This window comes from Indicator indicator, chromosome 19 (assembly GCF_027791375.1).
Source record: "Indicator indicator isolate 239-I01 chromosome 19, UM_Iind_1.1, whole genome shotgun sequence".
Classification (NCBI taxonomy): domain Eukaryota; kingdom Metazoa; phylum Chordata; class Aves; order Piciformes; family Indicatoridae; genus Indicator; species Indicator indicator.
In genome coordinates this window covers 21,309,286-21,323,310 of record NC_072028.1, presented here as the reverse complement: position 1 = coordinate 21,323,310, position 14,025 = coordinate 21,309,286, and the positions used below count along the sequence as shown (strand labels likewise).

Sequence of the window (14,025 nt, the reverse complement as noted above, 5' to 3'; positions counted from 1 at the left end):
TTCCTCTGCCACACACTGCCCTCAGCTCCTGTGCCACACTGCCCTCAGCTCCTGTGCCACACTGCCCTCAGTTCCTGTGCCACACTGCCCTCAGCTCCTGTGCCACACACTGCCCTCAGCTCCTGTGCCACACTGCCCTCAGCTCCTGTGCCACACTGCCCTCAGCTCCTGTGCCAGACTGCCCTCAGCTCCTGTGCCACACTGCCCTCAGTTCCTGTGCCACACTGCCCTCAGCTCCTGTGCCACACTGCCCTCAGCTCCTGTGCCACACACTGCCCTCAGCTCCTGTGCCACACACTGCCCTCAGCTCCTCTGCCACACTGCCCTCAGTTCCTGTGCCACACTGCCCTCAGCTCCTCTGCCACACACTGCCCTCAGCTCCTGTGCCACACTGCCCTCAGCTCCTGTGCCACACTGCCCTCAGCTCCTCTGCCACACTGCCCTCAGCTCCTGTGCCACACACTGCCCTCAGCTCCTGTGCCACACTGCCCTCAGCTCCTGTGCCACACTGCCCTCAGTTCCTGTGCCACACTGCCCTCAGCTCCTGTGCCACACTGCCCTCAGTTCCTGTGCCACACACTGCCCTCAGCTCCTGTGCCACACTGCCCTCAGTTCCTGTGCCACACTGCCCTCAGCTCCTGTGCCACACTGCCCTCAGCTCCTGTGCCACACTGCCCTCAGTTCCTGTGCCACACTGCCCTCAGATACTGTGCCACACACTGCCCTCAGCAACTGTGCCACACAGCCCTCAGCTCCTGTGCCACACTGCCCTCAGTTCCTGTGCCACACTGCCCTCAGCTCCTGTGCCACACTGCCCTCAGCTCCTGTGCCACACTGCCCTCAGCTCCTGTGCCACACTGCCCTCAGTTCCTGTGCCACACTGCCCTCAGCTCCTGTGCCACACTGCCCTCAGCTCCTGTGCCACACTGCCCTCAGCTCCTGTGCCACACTGCCCTCAGCTCCTGTGCCACACTGCCCTCAGCTCCTGTGCCACACACTGCCCTCAGCTCCTGTGCCACACTGCCCTCAGCTCCTGTGCCACACTGCCCTCAGCTCCTGTGCCACACTGCCCTCAGCTCCTGTGCCACACTGCCCTCAGCTCCTGTGCCACACTGCCCTCAGCTCCTGTGCCACACTCTGCCCTCAGCTCCTGTGCCACACTGCCCTCAGCTCCTGTGCCACACTGCCCTCAGCTCCTGTGCCACACACTGCCCTCAGCTCCTGTGCCACACTGCCCTCAGCTCCTGTGCCACACTGCCCTCAGCTCCTGTGCCACACTGCCCTCAGCTCCTGTGCCACACTGCCCTCAGCTCCTGTGCCACACTGCCCTCAGTTCCTGTGCCACACTGCCCTCAGCTCCTGTGCCACACTGCCCTCAGTTCCTGTGCCACACTGCCCTCAGCTCCTGTGCCACACACTGCCCTCAGCTTCTTTGCCACACTGCCCTCAGCTCCTGTGCCACACACTGCCCTCAGCTCCTGTGCCACACTGCCCTCAGCTCCTGTGCCACACTGCCCTCAGCTCCTGTGCCACACTGCCCTCAGCTCCTGTGCCACACTGCCCTCAGTTCCTGTGCCACACTGCCCTCAGTTCCTGTGCCACACACTGCCCTCAGCTCCTGTGCCACACTGCCCTCAGCTCCTGTGCCACACACTGCCCTCAGCTCCTGTGCCACACTGCCCTCAGTTCCTGTGCCACACTGCCCTCAGCTCCTGTGCCACACTGCCCTCAGCTCCTGTGCCACACTGCCCTCAGCTCCTGTGCCACACTGCCCTCAGCTCCTGTGCCACACTGCCCTCAGCTCCTCTGCCACACACTGCCCTCAGCTCCTGTGCCACACTGCCCTCAGTTCCTGTGCCACACACTGCCCTCAGCTCCTGTGCCACACTGCCCTCAGCTCCTGTGCCACACACTGCCCTCAGCTCCTGTGCCACACTGCCCTCAGCTCCTGTGCCACACACTGCCCTCAGCTCCTGTGCCACACTGCCCTCAGCTCCTGTGCCACACTGCCCTCAGTTCCTGTGCCACACACTGCCCTCAGCTCCTGTGCCACACTGCCCTCAGTTCCTGTGCCACACTGCCCTCAGTTCCTGTGCCACACACTGCCCTCAGTTCCTGTGCCACACTGCCCTCAGCTCCTCTGCCACACTGCCCTCAGCTCCTGTGCCACACACTGCCCTCAGCTCCTCTGCCACACTGCCCTCAGCTCCTGTGCCACACTGCCCTCAGTTCCTGTGCCACACACTGCCCTCAGCTCCTCTGCCACACTGCCCTCAGTTCCTGTGCCACACTGCCCTCAGCTCCTGTGCCACACTGCCCTCAGTTCCTGTGCCACACACTGCCCTCAGCTCCTGTGCCACACTGCCCTCAGCTCCTCTGCCACACTGCCCTCAGCTCCTGTGCCACACTGCCCTCAGCTCCTGTGCCACACTGCCCTCAGCTCCTGTGCCACACTGCCCTCAGCTCCTGTGCCACACTGCCCTCAGCTCCTGTGCCACACACTGCCCTCAGTTCCTCTGCCACACACTGCCCTCAGTTCCTGTGCCACACTGCCCTCAGCTCCTGTGCCACACTGCCCTCAGCTCCTGTGCCACACTGCCCTCAGTTCCTGTGCCACACTGCCCTCAGCTCCTGTGCCACACACTGCCCTCAGCTCCTGTGCCACACTGCCCTCAGCTCCTGTGCCACACACTGCCCTCAGTTCCTGTGCCACACTGCCCTCAGCTCCTGTGCCACACACTGCCCTCAGCTCCTGTGCCACACTGCCCTCAGCTCCTGTGCCACACACTGCCCTCAGCTCCTGTGCCACACTGCCCTCAGCTCCTGTGCCACACACTGCCCTCAGTTCCTGTGCCACACTGCCCTCAGCTCCTGTGCCACACTGCCCTCAGCTCCTGTGCCACACACTGCCCTCAGTTCCTGTGCCACACTGCCCTCAGCTCCTGTGCCACACTGCCCTCAGCTCCTGTGCCACACTGCCCTCAGCTCCTGTGCCACACACTGCCCTCAGCTCCTCTGCCACACTGCCCTCAGCTCCTGTGCCACACTGCCCTCAGTTCCTGTGCCACACTGCCCTCAGCTCCTGTGCCACACTGCCCTCAGTTCCTGTGCCACACTGCCCTCAGCTCCTGTGCCACACTGCCCTCAGCTCCTGTGCCACACTGCCCTCAGCTCCTGTGCCACACACTGCCCTCAGTTCCTGTGCCACACTGCCCTCAGCTCCTCTGCCACACTGCCCTCAGTTCCTGTGCCACACACTGCCCTCAGTTCCTGTGCCACACTGCCCTCAGCTCCTGTGCCACACACTGCCCTCAGTTCCTGTGCCACACTGCCCTCAGTTCCTGTGCCACACACTGCCCTCAGTTCCTGTGCCACACTGCCCTCAGCTCCTGTGCCACACTGCCCTCAGTTCCTGTGCCACACTGCCCTCAGCTCCTCTGCCACACTGCCCTCAGTTCCTGTGCCACACTGCCCTCAGTTCCTGTGCCACACACTGCCCTCAGCTCCTGTGCCACACTGCCCTCAGCTCCTCTGCCACACTGCCCTCAGCTCCTGTGCCACACTGCCCTCAGCTCCTGTGCCACACACTGCCCTCAGCTCCTGTGCCACACACTGCCCTCAGCTCCTGTGCCACACACTGCCCCCAGCTCCTCTGCCACACTGCCCTCAGCTCCTCTGCCACACTGCCCCCAGTTCCTGTGCCACACTGCCCTCAGTTCCTGTGCCACACACTGCCCTCAGCTCCTGTGCCACACTGCCCTCAGTTCCTGTGCCACACTGCACTCAGTTCCTGTGCCACACTGCCCTCAGCTCCTGTGCCACACTGCCCTCAGTTCCTGTGCCACACTGCCCTCAGCTCCTGTGCCAACACTGCCCTCAGCTCCTGTGCCACACTGCCCTCAGCTCCTGTGCCACACTGCCCTCAGTTCCTGTGCCACACACTGCCCTCAGCTCCTGTGCCACCACTGCCCTCAGCTCCTCTGCCACACTGCCCTCAGCTCCTGTGCCACACTGCCCTCAGTTCCTGTGCCACACACTGCCCTCAGCTCCTGTGCCACACTGCCCTCAGTTCCTGTGCCACACACTGCCCTCAGCTCCTGTGCCACACTGCCCTCAGTACTTGTGCCACACTGCCCTCAGCTCCTGTGCCACACTGCCCTCAGCTCCTCTGCCACACACTGCCCTCAGCTCCTGTGCCACACACTGCCCTCAGCTCCTCTGCCACACTGCCCTCAGCTCCTGTGCCACACTGCCCTCAGCTCCTGTGCCACACACTGCCCTCAGCTCCTGTGCCACACTGCCCTCAGCTCCTGTGCCACACTGCCCCCAGCTCCTCTGCCACACTGCCCTCAGCTCCTCTGCAACACTGCCCTCAGTTCCTGTGCCACACACTGCCCTCAGATCCTGTGCCACATTGCCCTCAGTTCCTGTGCCACACACTGCCCTCAGCTCCTGTGCCACACACTGCCCTCAGTTCCTGTGCCACACACTGCCCTCAGTTCCTGTGCCACACTGCCCTCAGTTCCTGTGCCACACTGCCCTCAGCTCCTGTGCCACACTGCCCTCAGCTCCTGTGCCACACACTGCCCTCAGCTCCTGTGCCACACTGCCCTCAGTTCCTGTGCCACACTGCCCTCAGCTCCTGTGCCACACTGCCCTCAGTTCCTGTGCCACACACTGCCCTCAGCTCCTGTGCCACACTGCCCTCAGTTCCTGTGCCACACACTGCCCTCAGTTCCTGTGCCACACTGCCCTCAGCTCCTGTGCCACACACTGCCCTCAGTTCCTGTGCCACACACTGCCCTCAGCTCCTGTGCCACACTGCCCTCAGCTCCTGTGCCACACACTGCCCTCAGCTCCTCTGCCACACTGCCCTCAGCTCCTGTGCCACACACTGCCCTCAGTTCCTGTGCCACACACTGCCCTCAGCTCCTCTGCCACACTGCCCTCAGCTCCTGTGCCACACTGCCCTCAGTTCCTGTGCCACACACTGCCCTCAGCTCCTGTGCCACACTGCCCTCAGTTCCTGTGCCACACACTGCCCTCAGCTCCTGTGCCACACTGCCCTCAGTTCCTGTGCCACACTGCCCTCAGCTCCTGTGCCACACTGCCCTCAGCTCCTGTGCCACACACTGCCCTCAGCTCCTGTGCCACACACTGCCCTCAGCTCCTGTGCCACACTGCCCACAATTCCTGTGCCACACTGCCCTCAGCTCCTGTGCCACACTGCCCTCAGTTCCTGTGCCACACTGCCCTCAGTTCCTGTGCCACACACTGCCCTCAGCTCCTGTGCCACACTGCCCTCAGCTCCTGTGCCACACTGCCCTCAGTTCCTGTGCCACACACTGCCCTCAGCTCCTGTGCCACACTGCCCTCAGCTCCTGTGCCACACACTGCCCTCAGCTCCTGTGCCACACACTGCCCTCAGTTCCTGTGCCACACACTGCCCTCAGCTCCTGTGCCACACTGCCCTCAGTTCCTGTGCCACACACTGCCCTCAGCTCCTGTGCCACACTGCCCTCAGTTCCTGTGCCACACACTGCCCTCAGCTCCTGTGCCACACACTGCCCTCAGTTCCTGTGCCACACTGCCCTCAGTTCCTGTGCCACCACTGCCCTCAGTTCCTGTGCCACACTGCCCTCAGCTCCTGTGCCACACTGCCCTCAGCTCCTGTGCCACACTGCCCTCAGTTCCTGTGCCACACACTGCCCTCAGCTCCTGTGCCACACTGCCCTCAGTTCCTGTGCCACACACTGCCCTCAGCTCCTGTGCCACACTGCCCTCAGCTCCTCTGCCACACTGCCCTCAGTTCCTGTGCCACACTGCCCTCAGCTCCTGTGCCACACTGCCCTCAGTTCCTGTGCCACACTGCCCTCAGCTCCTGTGCCACACTGCCCTCAGTTCGTGTGCCACACTGCCCTCAGCTCCTGTGCCACACTGCCCTCAGCTCCTGTGCCACACTGACCTCAGCTCCTCTGCCACACTGACCTCAGCTCCTGTGCCACACTGCCCTCAGTTCCTGTGCCACACTGCCCTCAGCTCCTGTGCCACACTGCCCTCAGCTCCTGTGCCACACACTGCCCTCAGCTCCTGTGCCACACTGCCCTCAGTTCCTGTGCCACACACTGCCCTCAGCTCCTGTGCCACACTGCCCTCAGCTCCTGTGCCACACTGCCCTCAGTTCCTGTGCCACACTGCCCTCAGTTCCTGTGCCACACTGCCCTCAGCTCCTGTGCCACACTGCCCTCAGCTCCTGTGCCACACTGCCCTCAGTTCCTGTGCCACACTGCCCTCAGCTCCTGTGCCACACACTGCCCTCAGTTCCTGTGCCACACTGCCCTCAGCTCCTCTGCCACACTGCCCTCAGCTCCTGTGCCACACTGCCCTCAGTTCCTGTGCCACACACTGCCCTCAGCTCCTGTGCCACACTGCCCTCAGCTCCTGTGCCACACTGCCCTCAGCTCCTGTGCCACACTGCCCTCAGTTCCTGTGCCACACACTGCCCTCAGCTCCTGTGCCACACTGCCCTCAGTCCTGTGCCACACTGCCCTCAGCTCCTGTGCCACACTGCCCTCAGCTCCTGTGCCACACTGCCCTCAGTTCCTGTGCCACACACTGCCCTCAGTTCCTGTGCCACACTGCCCTCAGTTCCTGTGCCACACTGCCCTCAGCTCCTGTGCCACACACTGCCCTCAGCTCCTGTGCCACACACTGCCCTCAGCTCCTGTGCCACACTGCCCTCAGCTCCTGTGCCACACTGTCCTCAGTTTCTGTGCCACACTGCACTCAGCTCCTCTGCCACACTGCCCTCAGCCCCTGTGCCACACTGCCAGCAGTTCCTGTGCCACACTGTCCTCAGTTCCTGTGCCACACTGCCCTCAGCTGCTGTGCCACACTGCCCTCAGTTCCTGTGCCACACACTGCACTCAGCTCCTGTGCCACACTGCCCTCAGCTGCTGTGCCACACTGCCCTCAGCTCCTGTGCCACACTGCCCTCAGTTCCTGTGCCACACACTGCCCTCAGCTCCTGTGCCACACTGCCCTCAGCTCCTCTGCCACACTGCCCTCAGTTCCTGTGCCACACACTGCCCTCAGTTCCTGTGCCACACACTGCCCTCAGCTCCTGTGCCACACTGCCCTCAGGTCCTGTGCCACACTGCCCTCAGTTCCTGTGCCACACTGCCCTCAGCTCCTGTGCCACACTGCCCTCAGTTCCTGTGCCACACTGCCCTCAGCTCCTGTGCCACACTGCCCTCACCTCCTGTGCCACACTGCCCTCAGTTCCTGTGCCACACTGCCCTCAGTTCCTGTGCCACACACTGCCCTCAGCTCCTGTGCCACACTGCCCTCAGTTCCTGTGCCACACTGCCCTCAGCTCCTGTGCCACACTGCCCTCAGCTCCTGTGCCACACTGCCCTCAGCTGCTGTGCCACACACTGCCCTCAGTTCCTGTGCCACACTGCCCTCAGCTGCTGTGCCACACACTGCCCTCAGCTCCTGTGCCACACACTGCCCTCAGCTCCTGTGCCACACTGCCCTCAGCTCCTGTGCCACACACTGCCCTCAGTTCCTGTGCCACACTGCCCTCAGCTCCTGTGCCACACTGCCCTCAGTTCCTGTGCCACACTGCCCTCAGTTCCTGTGCCACACTGCCCTCAGCTCCTGTGCCACACTGCCCTCAGTTCCTGTGCCACACACTGCCCTCAGCTCCTGTGCCACACTGCCCTCAGCTCCTGTGCCACACTGCCCTCAGCTCCTCTGCCACACTGCCCTCAGCTCCTCTGCCACACTGCCCTCAGTTCCTGTGCCACACTGCCCTCAGCTCCTGTGCCACACTGCCCTCAGCTCCTGTGCCACACTGCCCTCAGCTCCTGTGCCACACACTGCCCTCAGCTCCTGTGCCACACTGCCCTCAGCTCCTGTGCCACACTGCCCTCAGTTCCTGTGCCACACACTGCCCTCAGCTCCTCTGCCACACTGCCCTCAGTTCCTGTGCCACACACTGCCCTCAGCTCCTGTGCCACACTGCCCTCAGCTCCTGTGCCACACTGCCCTCAGCTCCTGTGCCACACTGCCCTCAGTTCCTGTGCCACACACTGCCCTCAGCTCCTGTGCCACACTGCCCTCAGTTCCTGTGCCACACACTGCCCTCAGCTCCTGTGCCACACTGCCCTCAGTTCAGGTGCCACACACTGCCCTCAGCTCCTGTGCCACACTGCCCTCAGTTCCTGTGCCACACACTGCCCTCAGCTCCTGTGCCACACTGCCCTCAGCTCCTGTGCCACACTGCCCTCAGCTCCTGTGCCACACACTGCCCTCAGCTCCTGTGCCACACTGCCCTCAGCTCCTGTGCCACACTGCCCTCAGATCCTGTGCCACACTGCCCTCAGCTCCTGTGCCACACACTGCCCTCAGTTCCTGTGCCACACTGCCCTCAGCTCCTGTGCCACACTGCCCTCAGCTCCTGTGCCACACTGCCCTCAGTTCCTGTGCCACACACTGCCCTCAGCTCCTGTGCCACACTGCCCTCAGCTGCTGTGCCACACTGCCCTCAGTTCCTGTGCCACACACTGCCCTCAGCTCCTGTGCCACACACTGCCCTCAGCTCCTGTGCCACACTGCCCACAATTCCTGTGCCACACTGCCCTCAGCTCCTGTGCCACACTGCCCTCAGTTCCTGTGCCACACTGCCCTCAGCTCCTGTGCCACACTGCCCTCAGTTCCTGTGCCACACTGCCCTCAGCTCCTGTGCCACACTGCCCTCAGCTCCTGTGCCACACTGCCCTCAGTACCTGTGCCACACTGCCCTCAGCTCCTGTGCCACACACTGCCCTCAGGTCCTGTGCCACACTGCCCTCAGCTGCTGTGCCACACTGCCCTCAGTTCCTGTGCCACACACTGCCCTCAGCTCCTGTGCCACACTGCCCTCAGCTGCTGTGCCACACTGCCCTCAGCTCCTGTGCCACACTGCCCTCAGCTCCTGTGCCACACACTGCCCTCAGTTCCTGTGCCACACTGCCCTCAGCTCCTGTGCCACACTGCCCTCAGTTCCTGTGCCACACTGCCCTCAGCTCCTCTGCCACACTGCCCTCAGCTCCTCTGCCACACACTGCCCTCAGCTCCTCTGCCACACTGCCCTCAGCTCCTGTGCCACACTGCCCTCAGCTCCTCTGCCACACTGCCCTCAGCTCCTCTGCCACACTGCCCTCAGCTCCTGTGCCACACTGCCCTCAGTTCCTGTGCCACACTGCCCTCAGCTCCTGTGCCACACACTGCCCTCAGTTCCTGTGCCACACACTGCCCTCAGCTCCTGTGCCACACTGCCCTCAGCTCCTGTGCCACACTGCCCTCAGTTCCTGTGCCACACACTGCCCTCAGCTCCTGTGCCACACTGCCCTCAGTTCCTGTGCCACACTGCCCTCAGCTCCTGTGCCACTCTGCCCTCAGTTCCTGTGCCACACTGCCCTCAGCTCCTGTGCCACACTGCCCTCAGTTCCTGTGCCACACTGCCCTCAGCTCCTGTGCCACACACTGCCCTCAGCTCCTCTGCCACAGTGCCCTCAGTTCCTGTGCCACACTGCCCTCAGCTCCTGTGCCACACACTGCCCTCAGCTCCTGTGCCACACTGCCCTCAGCTCCTGTGCCACACACTGCCCTCAGCTCCTGTGCCACACACTGCCCTCAGCTCCTGTGCCACACTGCCCTCAGATCCTGTGCCACACACTGCCCTCAGCTCCTGTGCCACACTGCCCTCAGTTCCTGTGCCACACTGCCCTCAGCTCCTGTGCCACACTGCCCTCAGTTCCTGTGCCACACACTGCCCTCAGCTCCTGTGCCACACTGCCCTCAGTTCCTGTGCCACACACTGCCCTCAGCTCCTGTGCCACACTGCCCTCAGCTCCTGTGCCACACACTGCCCTCAGCTCCTGTGCCAGAGAGAGAAGTCACAGAATCACAGAGCTGTCAGGGCTGGGAGGGAGCTCAAGGCTCAGCCAGCTCCAACCCCCCTGCCATGGGCAGGGACACCTCACACCACAGCAGGTTGCTCACAGCCACCTCCAGCCTGGCTGCAAAAACCTCCAGGCAGGAGGCTTCCACCACCTCCCTGGGCAACCTCTGCCAGGCTCTCACCACCCTCCTGGCCAAGAATTTCTTCCTCACATCCAATCTGAAGCTCCCCAAGTCCACTGCACCTCCACTGCAACTCCTGAGCCTGGTCTGCAGCCCAAGAAGCCTGAACCTGCTGCAGGACCTTGCCCAGAAGATTTGCCCTCCCCCAGGAACTCTTCACCACTCTGCACCCAGCTCTGTCCCCAGAGCCCCAGGGACTGCACCACCAACTCCTACAGCATCCAAGCTCCTCTTCCAGAGCAGTGCCCCTGGGGAAACACAGCCAGGATCTGTCCTGCAGAGCAGCTTCTGCCTGAGCTGGAGCCTGCTGGGCCTGCTGCTCAGCATGGAGGAGCAGAGGGAAGGCCCTAGGGGAGCCCTGCAGCCCCCCCTGCACCCAAGCCCCCAAGGGAGAGTTTGCCCAAGCCCTGCTTTGGCCAGCTGTGGCCTGGTGGAGCCAAGAGCCCAGCTCTGAGCTGCCTCTGGCAGAGCTGCTCAGCAAGGATGGGGTCTGTGCTGTCTGGAGGGACCTGATGGTCTGCACTGGACCCTCAGCATCTGTGGGGAGCTGAGCACCTCCAAAGCTCGGGCTGGCACTGTGGGAACACTCAGCTGGCAGCATGGCACAGCCCTCAGCAGCAAACCCTTCCTGATGTCCTAACAACTTCATCTGCAAACCCTCTCTGATGTCCCCAGCACCTCTCAGGACCAAACCCTCTCTGATGTCCCCAGCAGCTCAGGACCAAACCCTCTCTGATGTCCCCAGCACCTCTCAGGACCAAACCCTCTCTGATGTCCCCAGCACCTCTCAGGACCAAACCCTCTCTGATGTCCCCAGCACCTCTCAGGACCAAACCCTCTCTGATGTCCCCAGCAGCTGTGCAGGCCCCAGCAGCTCTGAGGAGCAGGGCTCAGTGCTGGTGTCACCCCCAGAGCCTCTGGGGGTGTCTGGGGATGTCTCTACTCACTTGAGAAGCCTCTGTGGGGCACAGTGCTCAGGAGCAGCTCCCTCTGGGGTGCTCCAGGCCCCAGTTTGCTGCTGCTCCAGGAGGTGCTGCCTGATCAGGATGTCCTCCAGCTGCATCTGCAGCCCAGGCTCCAGCTGAGGCAAGGAAGGACAGAGGCTGCTCAGCAAAGCTCCTTCCCAGGGCAGGGGCTTGTGTCTGATCCCAGCCTGCTCTTGCTGAGGGGCTGATGGAGTCCTCCTGCCTCACTGCCTGGGACCCCTCCAGCTCTCTTTGGCAGGACCTTATCTGCAGAGCTCCCAACCCCAGCACCTTCCCCTGCCCAGGCACTGCTCTCAGAGCTGATCTGGCCAGAAACAGATGGGATGAGCCAGGAACCATCCAGAGCTCCAAGCATTTGCCTGCTCCCAGGCAGTGCCAAAGCAGCTTGGAGAGAAGGCCTCTTGGAAAGGAGACCAGGAGAGAGTTGGTGCCTCCTGGAGATGGGCACTGAGAGCACCCTCCCAGGCCCAGCTCAGGCTGCTGCTGCCAAGCTCTGGAGCCAACACCCCAGGGAGGTATTGGGGGACCATCCACTCAAGCCCCTGATCTGCAGGGCCTGCACCTGGGGCAGTCAGGGAGCTCCTGCACCTACAGGAGGGACGACTACCAGAGCTGGACAACCCCTGGGGCAATGCTAGGGGTGGGCAGGGAGGTCCCAAGGGTCAGCAGGGCACCAAGAAGCCTCTTGTGAGGTGTGAGGGGACCCAGGGGCACAAGGTGGGGGAGGCTGGCAGGTGCCACACAGGGCAGCAGCTGTTCTCACCATGGTGTCCAAGTCCTCTGGGGGTGGCTCTGTGGCTGCAGCCTCCCCCAGGACAATTGCTCCATCTCTCTCACTGCCCTTTGCCATCTTTTCCTTCACCTCTTTGAGGACCTTCTCATACTTTTCATTTCCTGAAGGAAGGATAAAAATAAAACCAAGCAAACCCCACAGGTGGCTTCTCTGTCTGCCCAGCACCTTTGCAGGGCTCCTGCAGCTCCACTGCAAGCTCTGCAGGATGGGTGCTGGACTTGTAGAGCCTCAGGAAGCAACCAGTGCTGGTCTGACAGCCCTGAAACCTCCAGGCCTGGTGGGGATGGGAGGGAGCTGACCATGGGGGTATGGCACAGGGGAAAAAGCAGAGGAGCATCCTGAGGAGCAGCCAGGCAGGGCTCACCTTGGATGTTCCTGGGCAGGTCTAAGTAGATCCTGGGAAAGCTTCCCTCTCCCTTCAGGGAGATTGCTGCAGGTTCCAGGTGACCCACTTGGATCTGGAAAGTCTTGCAGAAGACCCCAGGCACTCCTGGCAGGTAGGAGACTCTCAGCACCTGCTGCTGGCCAGCTCCAAGGCAGCCCTGCAGAGGAGGAGAGAAGAGGGAGGGAATGCCCCAGGGGAGGGAATGCCCCAGGGGAGGGAATGCCCCAGGGGAGGGAATGCCTCAGGGAGGGAATGCCCCAGGGGAAGGAATGCCCCAGGGGAAGGAATGACCCAGGGGAGGGAATGACCCAGGGGAAGGAATGACCCAGGGGAAGGAATGCCTCAGGGAGGGAATGCTCCAGGGAGGGAATGCCCCAGGGGAGGGAATGCCCCAGGGGAGGGAATGCTCCAGGGAGGGAATGACCCAGGGAGGGAATGACCCAGGGAGGGAATGCCCCAGGGGAGGGAATGCCCCAGGGAGGGAATGCCCCAGGGAGGGAATGCTCCAGGGGAGGGAATGCCCCAGGGAGGGAATGCTCCAGGGAGGGAATGCCCCAGGGGAGGGAATGCCCCAGGGGAGGGAATGCCTCAGGGGAGGGAATGACCCAGGGAGGGAATGACCCAGGGGAGGGAATGCCTCAGGGAGGGAATGCTCCAGGGAGGGAATGCCCCAGGGGAGGGAATGCCCCAGGGGAGGGAATGCCTCAGGGGAGGGAATGACCCAGGGAGGGAATGACCCAGGGAGGGAATGCCCCAGGGGAGGGAATGCCCCAGGGAGGGAATGCCCCAGGGGAGGTAATGCCTCAGGGGAGGGAATGACCCAGGGAGGGAATGACCCAGGGGAGGGAATGCCTCAGGGAGGGAATGCTCCAGGGGAGGGAATGCCCCAGGGGAGGGAATGCTCCAGGGAGGGAATGCTCCGGGGAGGGAATGCCCCAGGGAGGGAATGCCTCGGGGAGGGAATGACCCAGGGGAGGGAATGCCCCAGGGAGGGAATGCCCCAGGGAGGGAATGCTCCAGGGAGGGAATGCCTCAGGGAGGGAATGCCCCAGGGGAGGTTTGCTGGAGGCATGGCTCAGACACACTCCCAGTGGCACCTTAGAGCACAGCTGAATCCCAGCAGTGGACACTGCCCACAGCTTCTGTGCCACTGCAGAGAAGTCCACTGCACCTCCACTGCACCACCACTGCACCTCCACTGCACCTCCACTGCTCCTTCACTGCACCACCACTGCACCTCCACTGCACCTCCCCTGCTCTCAGTGCAACTGCTGATCTCTGCAGGGCCAGCAGCTCCTGTCACAGCAGCTCACTGGTGGCCACTGGGCTCCCCAGCTCAGGAGGGACAGGGAAGTGCTGGAGAGAGCCCAGGGCAGGCTGCAAAGCTGCTGAGGGGCCTGGAGCAGCTCTGGGAGGAGCAAAGGCTGAGAGCCCTGGGGCTGAGAGCCTGCAGAAGAGCAGCCCCAGAGGGGAGCTGAGCAATGCTCAGCAAGAGCTGAAGGAGCTGTGGGGGGCAAGAGGCTGGGGCCAGGCTCTGCTCAGTGGTACCCAGGGACAGGCCAAGGGGCAGAGGGCACAGACTGGCAGCCAGGAGGCTCCATCTGAGCAGGAGGAGAAAGTTGTTTGGTGTGAGGGTGCTGGAGGCCTGGAGCAGGCTGCCCAGAGAGGTTGTGGAGTGTCCTTGTGTGGAGAGCTTCCAACCCCCCCTGGGCATTGTGCTGCTGGGCAAG

The 14,025-nt window shown here is 63.0% G+C and overlaps 1 protein-coding gene across 1 annotated transcript in view; it reads right to left on the bottom strand.

Annotated features, from left to right (window-relative positions):
• Nucleotides 1-14,025, bottom strand: part of HYDIN (HYDIN axonemal central pair apparatus protein) — a gene marked incomplete at its 3' end in the record, with an annotated part of 127,387 nt that overhangs the window by 28,190 nt on the left and 85,172 nt on the right. The window contains exons 27-29 of the mRNA XM_054389669.1: nt 12,275-12,452; nt 11,881-12,011; nt 11,079-11,212 (exon numbers count right to left, since the gene is read on the bottom strand). Coding sequence (XP_054245644.1) covers nt 11,079-11,212; nt 11,881-12,011; nt 12,275-12,452 — 443 coding nt within the window. The remainder of the gene's footprint in view (nt 1-11,078; nt 11,213-11,880; nt 12,012-12,274; nt 12,453-14,025) is intronic.